At 36.1% G+C, this 12,795-nt stretch overlaps 1 protein-coding gene across 1 annotated transcript in view; it reads right to left on the bottom strand.

The window, feature by feature from the left end:
* Positions 1–10,250, bottom strand: part of LOC140444186 (A disintegrin and metalloproteinase with thrombospondin motifs 12-like) — a 141,553-nt gene extending 131,303 nt beyond the window's left edge. The window contains exon 1 of the mRNA XM_072535912.1: positions 10,101–10,250. Coding sequence (XP_072392013.1) covers positions 10,101–10,188 — 88 coding nt within the window. The 5' untranslated portion in view covers positions 10,189–10,250. The remainder of the gene's footprint in view (positions 1–10,100) is intronic.
* Positions 10,251–12,795: the final 2,545 nt, after the last annotated feature.

Here is a 12,795-nt window from a genome sequence, read left to right as displayed (position 1 = left end):
TTAGTTTAATAGTAAGTTATTTATATAATAAATATAAAAAAAAGTACTTTGTTCACCAGCATCATCCCTCTCAAAGTTTTATTTGCATGTTGTTGAACCAACAACAGACATTTATATTCAGTTACTTAAAAATTTAAGAATTACTAAGAATAATCAAAGAGAGGAAAATGCAATACTTGGGTCATGTGTTGAGAGGCGAAAGATACGAATTACTTCAAGTTATACTGGAAGGAAAAGTACAGAGCAAAAGATCAGTAAGAAGACATCAGAACTCGCGGCTGAAAGATCTGAGGAGATGGTTCGACCGCTCATCCACAGAAATCTTTCGCGCAGCAGTTTGCAAAACTACAATTGCCATTTGGATCGCCAACCTTCGAAAGGAGACGGCGCCATGAGAAGAAGAAAAACTGATTAACAATTACTTAAAGTGGATTTATTAGTCTTATCCAGCTATACTTAGGACGGCCGGATTTTTAATGGCGCTGTATAACTCAGAAAGTTTATGAAACAAATTTAAACCATATTAATGATGATTTTCAACAAGTAATAATGAGTGTCGTAAAGGAAATCACTACAGACGGATGACTTACACTATATACAAAAGAAAGAAAAGTTTATCGCATGGCTTGCTCTTGGCTTCAAGGTGATTTTAAATTTAAAAAACAAAAAAATACTATTCAAACTTATATCAAAGTAATCTTTGATGTAAAGCATTTCAGATTGCTGGATTTTTGCTCTCTAGCTAAAATTAAATTTTCACATTAATTGCAAAGGGCGAACGTAAATAAATAATTGTTGAGGTGTTTTTCTTGTGAAAATTCCACAGTAAGACTCCTTACAACACTTATTGAATTTAAAGTTTATCTTAGATTACAAAACTTAAAAAAAAAGTTTTATTATCACCTCAGCTGTTTACCGGTTTTCGGAAGCTGTGACGTTTTGGTCCGAAATGAGAAACGAAATGTAAAATATATAAATTTTAGACTTTAAGTAGGTGAACTAGTTTTCAGTTAGATGATTTTTATGACATATTTTGCATGATTTAGGAAATGTTTTAAGTCATAATACTTTTTTCCTAGAATGCTTACGGACTTTACTACATATACTTAAATTTGGGCATGTTCGTAACATCAGATGTGGAAAATATGTTAAATTTTTTTAAGTATTCATGATTCATACTTTTCCGTCAATTTGGGGTAAGTGTGACAGTGGACGTTTGAAAAATTTTAATTTATTTATTTTTAAGAAAGTTACAAACTTTTTAAGATTGAAAGTTTCAACCCGACAAAATTTACGTCACAGGCCAAAGAAAGGTGTTACTACTCTTTTTATATCTTAAAAAGCAAATTTTCCATTCATTTTTAATCTTGTTATCAATTCTTCCAATAAAATGTTTAATACGTTTTATAGATGTGTACTCTACAACAACCCAAATACCCAGCGTGATTTGGGTCTTTCCCAACTCTCCAACTATTGGCACTTCTTTCTCATTTATTTGCTCGTTTTCTTCAAATATTTCAGGATCTAAATCATCTTCAGAGTCGACATATTCTACCAAATCTTCTTTCGATTTTGAGCTACTAAATGTGTCTTCTCGTTTCTTGATTCTCTTCTGTTTTTGAATGTTTGCTTCTTTTTTTCTCTCTGGGTTCTTCTTCTTTTGTTTGTTTTTCTATTTCTTTTATATTCTTCATTTTCTTGGATGCAGTCAAAGAAGATCTAGAGAAAATGGGAGTGCGACAATGGGAATTACTGGCACAGGACCGACAAACATGGAAGGCAATAGTAAACGCGGCAAAGACCATGGCATGATGAATCTATTTTCTTGTGTAAGTTTATTCACAACTTCTGAAGTAACGACTTCTGTCCCTGCAGCTAATTTTTTATTGTTAGTTATTGGTCCCAAGCGTCTTGTAGAGACTTAAATACGGCTAAATCCAAAGGCTGCAGAAGGTGGCTGGTATGAGGAGGAATTTTAATGATTGCGATATCAGTCTGTTCGCGATACCACAGTCACACTTACACCCGGGTTTACCTTATTATTAAAAAATGATAATAAATATTTTAGACAATCTTAGATACTTATGTACTAATTTTAGCGCTTCTAAAAAATACTTAACTTCTCTGTTACTTAAAATTAATGTAATTATGGAAGAATCGGTCCCTTGGATAAAACTAATTGGCGCCGTGTATGCTGCATATGGCAGAACTGTTCCTGGATGTGGATTATCCGAATATGGTTTTAATTAAATCTAATTAGCGTTGATCAATAGTAATAGAATTAAATATAGGACCTTATTATAGCTGAATGTCGATAGAGCTGTGTAATTTGCCGATAGTAAATCTCAGTCATGCAAGATGTATGTTTACCTTCAGCGTATTAAACAGTAATTGCAACTGGGACCTATTTGAATTGAAAATTGAGTCAATATACTTTATTAATGACAATTTATGTTGATTTTTGTTTGTGACATCTATAAACATGAGGTGGGACTTTTGATAGGTTGACATAATATAACTGAATCTTCATGATCAGAAATGTTTTGCAAACTGTTGTCTTTGTTACAAAAGAGACAGGATAAGGTTCATATAATGACTGACTTTAATTAGCTTATAGCTTTATGGCTATGCATGATATGTTTTGCTATTTGATATTTATTTACTAAAATAAAGATAAGACAGGCCATTCACGTTCCGATTTTTAGTCCGACTAGTGGTCCAATTTCCGTAGTTGGATCTGAAATCGGACCGTGAGTGGGCTGGTTGGATTAGTTGGACAACTAGTGGTACGAGTAGGAACATCTAGAAGGACGACTTTATGGTCCAACTTCCGACTGGCGACGAAGTCGGATCGAAAACTTCCTTAGTCAGTTCGCAAATATTTAATAGAAAATTAACTTTCAATTGCACGAAAATTACCCCTATTAAAATACACGATTCTTCATCATCATCTACTTTTTGTTAGGGCAAATCATTTTCCTTTCTGTAGATCTATTTCGGACATTCCCACACAGGTACAATTTTCAACACTCTGGATTGGCTACAGAAGAATTATCAACAAACAACGAAAATTAAATCATAGTTGTACTAAAATTAGAAGTAACTGTTTCTTTATATTATTATGAAGTTATTTTCTTGTGGCATCTTATGCAAATTTATTATTTTAATTGAAAATAAGCCTAAATATTGGTTAGGAATTAAATTTATTAGACGTTTTGACTTCAACTTCGAAATATTTTGATAACGATTTCCGAAGTGGAAGTCCAAACGTCAAATACTTTTAATTTCTAGCTCATATTGTGGCTTATTACCAATTAAAATAGTAAATTTGCTTCAAGATCACTTTGTAACTGATATTTCCTCACTGTATACAATTTGCTTACAACATCAGCTCCAAACAAAATCTCAATTGGTGCTGTTTATCCGACATCGCTGAGCAAAGATCCCTAGTTCGGAAATAAATCATAGAAAATAACTAAAGCGCGCTTCTAAGAAAAAAACACCAATCAGAAACTAATATACAGTGAACGGCTAAATTATGGAATATTATCATTATTTCGAAAACCGTCGAGTTTTGAGGGAAATCCCGAAACAGGTCGATTTTTGTTATAAAATCTTATAACATCTTATAACGTACATGGAGTAGGGATGACGTCACCGGTGTGGGTGACGTGGGTAACATAACCGTTAATTTTTTTAAATTGAAATTGGTATAATGCGACACCTCATTTGAAGGAGAATTTAATTCTCTATTTAATGACAATACATTTTTAATTAAAATATTTTTTTAAGGGTACAAAAACAATTTTTTCTAATTTAAATTCAACTAAATTACAACTAATGATTTAATTCATAAACACACACGCCACCTTCTGAAGCCCAGCTTTTAAGCAATCCACCTACATCTCCACAAGCATTCGTCATCACGTTTACCACGTCCCCTTATTCCGAAAAAAAAGGAGTACCCCTTCCTTGAAGAGACGACAGCCTAAACAAGGTAAAAACGTTGGATCGATGTATAATAACGAGGTAACAGAAAATCTTATAGTTAAAGATTATTATTATCGAACTATTTTTAACAAATGTTTCAACTTGGGGTTTGGAATACCACGAACGGATGTATGTTCTATTTGTTTGTCATTTGATGAGCAAATCAAGGTTGCAACAAATAATGCGCCTAAAAAGAAAGACCTATTTATCCTAATTAGGCCCATGGTCACATACGCATCATTCGTATGGTGGCCAAAAACACAACAAACAACAGCTAACGCCAAGCTGCAAAAAGTGCAGCGGCTAGCTTGTCTGGGAATCACAGGGGCAAAGTCAACATGTCCCACTGCAGCTCTAGAGGCGATGCTGAACCTTCCTCCCTTGCAGTTCTGCATAAGGAGGGAGGCAGTAACTACCGCCTTAAAACTGCGACAGACACAAATAATGAAACCTGGAGATCTAGTTGGCCACCTGAAAATCTTAGAAGAAATTCCATTGGATTCTAAGAACATGCCGACAGATGCTACGCCAGTCAAATTCGACTTTGAAACACCCTTTGAAGTGGTCATAAAAAACCACCAAATGGGTGAAGAAATTGAACCAAAAGTGGAAGAAGGTTCACTCGTATGGTATACGGATCGATCTAAGATAGATGAAAGGGCAGGAGTGGGAGTTACTGGGCCCAATTTCAGGCTATCTAAATCTCTTGGAAACGCCCCAACTATCTTCCAGGCAGAAATACATGCTATAGACATAAGTGCCCAAGAATGTCTCAACCGAGACACCCGTAGGGCAAAAGTCCTTATTTTATCAGACAGCCAAGCCGCCTTAAAGGCTCTAAAGTCATTAACATGTGAGTCGAAGTTGGTTTCGGACTGTAAACAATCTCTCAAGAAGCTGGCGGAACGCAACACTGTAACTGTGATGTGGGTGCCAGTTCACAAGGGAATTGCAGGAAATGAGGAAGCTGACAGCCTCGCAAAAGAAGGAGCTAATACCCCATTCCAGGGTCCGGAACCCTTCTGTGGACTATCGAAAAGCTACATCAGAGAGGAACTCCGTACCTGGGAACTCTATCAACTAAGATCATATTGGTCTAACACACCAGGACAAAGGCAAGCAAAAAGGCTCATAAAAGTGTCGCCTACTGCAACAAACCGCCTTCTCGAAATGAGTAAAAAAGATATCAAAATGGTCACTGGCCTTCTCACTGGTCACTGCCCTCTGAGATATCATCTCAAGAAGATGGGCAAATCAGATAGTGAGAACTGTCGTTTCTGTCACAATGAAAAAGAAACGGCAGAACATATACTATGCAACTGCGTAGCACTGTTCTGCAAAAGACTAAAATTCCTAGGAGAGGTCAGTCTGGCGTCCTCTGATATAGGAAACAAGTCACCTAGGAAGCTAATCAACTTCATCAGAAGTATTGGCATTCTAGAGTTTAACTAGATTAAGGTATGCACAAAAGATCTCTACAGGTCGAAGTGCGGTAAGGCCGCATGGCCTTAACGACCTCACATAATCTAATCTAAGGGTATAAAAACAATTTTTTTTTAATTTAATTCAACTAAATTACAACTAATGATTTAATTCATAATCACACACGCCACCTTCTAAACCCCAGCTTTTAAGCAATCCACCTACATCTCCACAAGCATTCGTCATCACGTTTACCACACCCGCCTTGCTCCGAAAAAAAAGGAGTACCCCTTCCTTGAAGAAGCGACAGCCTAAACAAGGTAAAAACGTTGGATCGATGTATAATAACGAGGTAACAGATAATCTTATAGTTAAAGATTATTATTTTCGAAACATTTTTAACAAATGTTTCAACTTGGGGTTTGGAACACCACGAACGGATGTATGTTCTACTTGTTTGTCATTTGATGAGCAAATCAAGGTTGCAACAAATAATGCGCCTAAAAAGAAAGACCTATTTATCCTAATTAGGCCCATGGTCACATACGCATCATTCGTATGGTGGCCAAAAACACAACAAACAACAGCTAACGCCAAGCTGCAAAAAGTGCAGCGGCTAGCTTGTCTGGGAATCACAGGGGCAAAGTCAACATGTCCCACTGCAGCTCTAGAGGCGATGCTGAACCTTCCTCCCTTGCAGTTCTGCATAAGGAGGGAGGCAGTAACTACCGCCTTAAAACTGCGACAGACACAAATAATGAAACCTGGAGATCTAGTTGGCCACCTGAAAATCTTAGAAGAAATTCCATTGGATTCTAAGGACATGCCGACACATGCTATGCCAGTCAAATTCGACTTTGAAACACCCTTTGAAGTGGTCATAAAAAACCACCAAATGGGTGAATAAATTGAACCAAAAGTGGAAGAAGGTTTACTCGTATGGTATACGGATGGATCTAAGATAGATGAAAGGGCAGGAGTGGGAGTTACTGGGCCCAATTTCAGGCTATCTAAATCTCTTGGAAACGCCCCAACTATCTTCCAGGCATAAATACATGCTATAGACATAAGTGCCCAAGAATGTCTCAACCGAGACACCCGTGGGGCAAAAGTCCTTATTTTATCAGACAGCCAAGCCGCCTTAAAGGCTCTAAAATCATTTACATGTGAGTCGAAGTTGGTTTGGGACTGTAAACAATATCTCAAGAAGCTGGCTGAACGCATCAATGTAACTGTGATGTGGGTGCCAGGTCACAAGGGAATTGCAGGAAATGAGGAAGCTGACAGCCTCGCAAAAGAAGGAGCTAATACCCCATTCCAGGGTCCGGAACCCTTCTGTGGACTATCGAAAAGCCACATCAGAGAGGAACACCGTACCTGGGAACTCAATCAACTAAGATCATATTGGTCTAACACATCAGGACAAAGGCAAGCAAAAAGTCTCATAAAAGTGTCGCCTACTGCAACAAACCGCCTTCTCGAAATGAGTAAAAAAGATATCAAAATGGTCACTGGCCTTCTCACTGGTCACTGCCCTCTGAGATATCATCTCAAGAAGATGGGCAAATCAGATAGTGAGAACTGTCGTTTCTGTCACAATGAAAAAGAAACTGCAGAACATATACTATGCAACTGCGTAGCACTGTTCTGCAAAAGACTAAAATTCCTAGGAGAGGTCAGTCTGGCGTCCTCTGATATAGGAAACGAGTCACCTAGGAAGCTAATCAACTTCATCAGAAGTATTGGCATTCTAGAGTTTAACTAGATTAAGGTATGCACAAAAGATCTCTATAGGTTGAAGTGCAGTAAGGCCGCATGGCCTTAACGACCTCACATAATTTAATCTAAGGCTATAAAAACAATTTTTTTTTTAATTTAATTCAACTAAATTACAACTAATGATTTAATTCATAATCACACACGCCACTTTCTGAACCCTAGCTTTTAAGCAATCCACCTACATCTCCACAAGCATTCGTCATCACGTTTACCACATCCCCTTATTCCGAAAAAAAAAGGAGTACCCCTTCCTTGAAGAGGCGACAGCCTAAACAAGGTAAAAACGTTGGATCGATGTATAATAACGAGGTAACAGATAATCTTGTAGTTAAAGATTATTATTTTCAAAATATTTTTAACAAATGTTTCAACTTGGGGTTTGGAACACCACGAACGGATGTATGTTCTACTTGTTTGTCATTTGATGAGCAAATCAAGGTTGCAACAAATAATGCGCATAAAAAGAAAGACCTATTTATTTATAAACGAAGATCAAAGGCTTATTATTCACTACTACGAGAGACTAAAGATGATTTAATTACAATAAGTTTCGACTGTCAAAAAAATTAAGTACTCCCAAAGGTCCTTGATCAAAACGCTTAATATAGTCGACAGTTGTATATTTATGACCTTTGCTTTGTACAAGGATCGTCAAAAAATAAGCAAATCAAAGAAAAAACTTTCATATATACATGGACCGAAAACGAGTTTCATAAAGGATTAAGTGAGGTAAGTTTCGGTTTATTTCATTGACTTCAACCAAATTTGGAAGGCATTAAAACTTTGAGATTGGTCTCCGATGGATCAAAATAAAAATTTCATTTTAGTCGCCACATACGCTACTTCGTTTTTGGTGCCCCATAAATTTACATTCTCATCTCTTCCTAGCGATCGCATTTTTGACAAAATCGAACAAATGTTGTTGAAGAAAATGGAAGTTATTACCAGACCAGGCAATACAATGAGGTATTCAGTCAATTTGGAAAAAGTAATTGGTATGGAAAAAGATTTTGAAGTTGCTAATTGGAAAGAAGAGGCCTATAGGGTGTTAAAAGGCACTGCTTCTTAGCCCTTTAAGTTCTCAATTATTAAACGTATTATTTTAACCCAGACTACAAATAGATTAAACGTTTGGGTACGGAGAGAGCCGCACTATCGAAGCAATATTGGAAAACCAAAAAGTCTTTGTAAGGCTGGAAAAAAAATCAGGATGAATAATCCTGATATTATTGAATTAAGGGCTATTAAAGTTAACCACTTAAAATTTCGACACGTTAATAAACTCCTAACAACATATTTTGGAGAAGAGTGCACAAACTTAGAAAATCTTGAGTTTTACCATAACGCTTTAAACACGAATAATGATATGCTAGAAAACATTATTGATTTTGAAGAAAATGACGAAGATATTGAACATATTGAAGGAGAAGCTAATGCGTGTGATGAAATTTCAGATAAACAAAGTTCGTGGAGATAGAGAACCACCCCAGCCACATATTGCGAGGGATAAAATAAGGTACGACGCTTTTCATAGATGGAAGCACAAAAGACCTAAACAGCAAATAGTAGATTAAAATCATAATACTAGAGAAAAAATCAGTAAATACACCAGAGAGAAAACAAATCACCAGAGAGAAAACACTTCAAAAAACAACAACAATGCACAATGAAGATAGTTCGTAGCTCATAACACAATGGACAATCTGGACAATCGCAAGGTCCAGCGTGGACCCAGTTAATTTTAAGTAGATAATTTATTATATTAATATGCACTAATTCTGATTTTATGTTTCAGGCATCAAAAAAATTAAAAAACTACTAACCAAAACCGGCGCAAGCCACAAAAAAAATATTAACAAAAACCATTAAAAACCCGGGCACGTAGGGCCCAACCCCTTGAGCACCAAGTCGCCGAACTGATCCTAGCTCAGAGCGGAGACTTGAGGCCCAAGTAAGCAATTTTAGTTCGCGGATGAGCCACATTAAGATAACAGGAGTACAGCAACAATGAGCTGTCCTAAGTTTTGAATTCGGTTAGGAAACCATGTTGGGATTCTATTACCCAGGATTTCCACATGAAGGGCATTTGGCTGATAGTTGTGCCCCTATCGCGCATCAGAGTGCTATAGGGGGAAAGGGATGGTCTGGAGCATTGAAACGAGGTGGAGTGACTCCTGTTTTTTACTCGAGTTAATACATCTCGCTCCAATGAATTGTTACACCCGAACGTAATTCTTAGGGGTGAACATTTCTCACAAGCTGGGTTTAATTAAATTGCTTGCTTGCTTGCTGAAATTTCAGATTTGGTTGTTTAAAACTTTTTTTGTTAAATATTTGTTTTAAGATTTTTTCAATAAAAATTTAGTTTCAAGGAAGAGTGTGTTTTTGCATTCATATATTGTTTTTTCTGTTGCAAAATCGGCAATCTCCAATTGTTTGAAGCAAAACCAGAAATCTCCAAACTTAGATTGTTAATTACTTAAAATTTAATGAAATAATTAGAATAATTTTGTGAATAACTAAAGCCAATGTACAAATAAATATAAATAACAAAAAAAATACAACTTGAATAAAACGCTAAAATTGTATTAAAAAATTTTATTTCCTAAAATATTTGTCAAAGTGGAAATTGCTGATTTTGCTTCTAGATCCCTCTAGGAACTTTATTATATTAATATAAATTAATTAGGAACAGGATCAATGAAGCTCCAGTTAATTATATACGAGTATAATAATATATCATAAAAATAAATACATGTATAATCAACGACGCAGATCCCATTACTAATTCAAAATTAAGCAATTAAGATGAGGTAAACAATTATATTGACGCAGAGATAGATTTTCTTGGTAATGGTGCGTAACGGTGAACGTAGTCCCCTAAAATTAGTTTGAATGGGTTGGCTTACCATTTAAAGGTGTTGGTGATGCAACAGGAAATGGCGTAAAAAGGACGACCACAGACACACATTTCATTATTATATTGTATATACACATTGTTCTTTTTGTATAATTAAGTGTATAATATTTACAAGATCATTGTGACAGTAAATTATTTATGTATAAAACGTCATTTAACAATCAAATTGCTAATGTCATTATAGTGAATTTTATTGTGTTGTTTTTGTCTTGAAAGTTTACTACTATTTCTACAGAATTCCACAGTTTTTGTTGGTCTGTCAATCTAATATTATCTTTGTTCCGTAATACTGAATTTAGTTGATCTACAGTCACAATATTGGAGCGTTACTCTTTCTGCAATCACTTCTACTGCATGTCTTTATTCGACGTCTTTTTTCACTTCTGCTTTGTATCGAAGTTTATTCTGTTATTTTGTTTATTCAGTTTCCTGAGTCTAACATGTCCGTACCATGCTAGTCTTTTATCCTCTACATCAGGGGAGGCCAAATCGTAGATCGCGATCGACCAGTCGATCGCGGCCCCTATGTCAGTCGATCGCGGGTAAGGAAAAAAATATCTGAAAAATTAAATAAATATATCTATTACAGGATCAAACTTGTAAATACAATACGTTTTGGAGACGGCTATCGCCGTATTCCCGTTCTTCTCCGCCAATCCTCCCGGTCCAAGGCATGCTCCTTATCCAAACCTCTCGATTCCATCTAATTCCTTCATTCCATGAGCATCGAGGTCCAATTGAAGAGCTTAATGTGAAACAATTTTTGCCTCAAAAAGGCAAAAGTGAGATATTTGACTTTGAATGTTAAAAATAATATTATAAAATCCAGTAACAACTTTTGTTGTTTTAATTTAGATATGTGGGTGCATGTTGCGCTATGGAACTATATTTATAACAATATTAATAAAATTACTCCAAAGTTGAGATAAAAACAATCTTTATTTAAAAAAAATGTGGCTTGTTACATTATTACATTAATGATAACTACCCAAAATCTTATTTAATAAACCAACTCGACGACCTCATCAGCAACATCAGGGCTGACATACTCTTGTAAACTCTTGTAGAATGGATGATAAACTGAAGGTATGTAGGGTAATAATGATCTTACATTTTCGAGTTTCTTTTTTGCAATCCGAATGGGCTCAATATACTTCTGTTTTAAAGCAGATACAGTAAGCACATTAGGACGTCCCTTCTTGACAACACTAACGGGGTTGTAGGTACCATCCACAGAATGTTTAACGTAAAATGCTTGTCTGTTATCACTCCTGAACAAAAAGGAAAAAACATTGGAAAAATCCAAAGATTGCTGGTCATCAGTGCGAGTACTCTTTTTAATGTTCTCTAAGAGTGGTTGTACATTGAGGAAATCTTCCTGCTTCATAACAGTTAAGTTGAAGGGCTTCTTTTTATTAGATTCTTTTATAACTTTTTGCCATTCCTCAGGAGAGTACACAAGCGGACCATACTTTCTATGTCGTTTTTCTATAAGAGCAAAATTCCTGTCGGACTGAAGGTGAGTGTGTCCGCTGACTAAAAAATGGTGTGTAATAGACTTAAACTTTTGTTCCTTTACTAGCTGGAACCATAAAGACATTAAAAGCCAGTTTTTGTTTTGCCCGGGACAATTATCCGTGAAGAAAACGAGATGCTCTACTTCACCTATCTTTGAGCTTAGAAATTTTATGAGTATTGATGCAATTTCTTCACTTCCTCTTTTTGCAATGTTTTCCGTCCAGACAAACATATGACCAGCGTCTTCCGTACAATCATGGATTCCTAGATTATACATCCAGATTTTCCTGCAATAAAATGCAGGACCAGTGGTTAATTTGGGAATCGGTAACGCTTGCTGCAAGTCAAACGATATAACACATGTCCTGTTATCAATTTTGGACTGGGCTGTTTCGCTCTTCAGTAGTTGTTGCATTGCCTGAGCCTTACACTTGTGCAAGTTAAGTCTTGTTGTTAATTCGCTATAATCATTTTTTTCTGATTTTGCTGACTCTATTTGGATATTAATTTCGTCGCATGTCTTGCAAGTATCTGATTTTGGCAGCTTGAATCCAATATTATACTCGGTACAAAATATTTTACGGTAAGTATGCTCCTTGACTGGTTCAATTCCCATTTCTGTACACCAAGGGACATATCGATCCAAATAGAGACTGGCTATACTCATGTTATGATCCAGATAAACTTTATTCATGTTCTTGTGTCGACTGTAGTGACTTTGATACTTTGGAATCGAATGTATGTGGTTTTTAACACTTAGTATTTCAGAATCAGGTATTTTGTTCACACGGTTTGTATGCTTTCCTCTGTTGTCTCTTTCTGGCACTAGATTTCCTTCTATCTTCTTGTGAACAATGTTATTTACTCTGCCCTTAGAAGCTTGAAGTCCGTGGATATTTAAAAATTCTGTTTTACAAACACGTGTAGTTTCACCATTAACATTAATGGAGTAGACTGCATTGCTCTTTCTATGCGATTCTTGATATTTTTTCTTCTTTCGGTAGGACATTTTCTTCTTAACAATATCTATACATCCGAATAAGTAGCTATTTTGTAACTCCCATGAACCGAGGTTCCAGAATTCGTTAAAAATATTGCTCTCGTGGCCCTGAAGCTTTTCCCTACACTTCTTAGTGCAACTGCAAGGCGGTCCCAATTCTCGACCA

The sequence above is a fragment of the Diabrotica undecimpunctata genome, chromosome 6, assembly GCF_040954645.1.
Source record: "Diabrotica undecimpunctata isolate CICGRU chromosome 6, icDiaUnde3, whole genome shotgun sequence".
Lineage (NCBI taxonomy): Eukaryota > Metazoa > Arthropoda > Insecta > Coleoptera > Chrysomelidae > Diabrotica > Diabrotica undecimpunctata.
The sequence above is the reverse complement of the archived record's forward strand: the minus strand, read 5'-3'. Positions and strand labels throughout refer to the sequence as shown.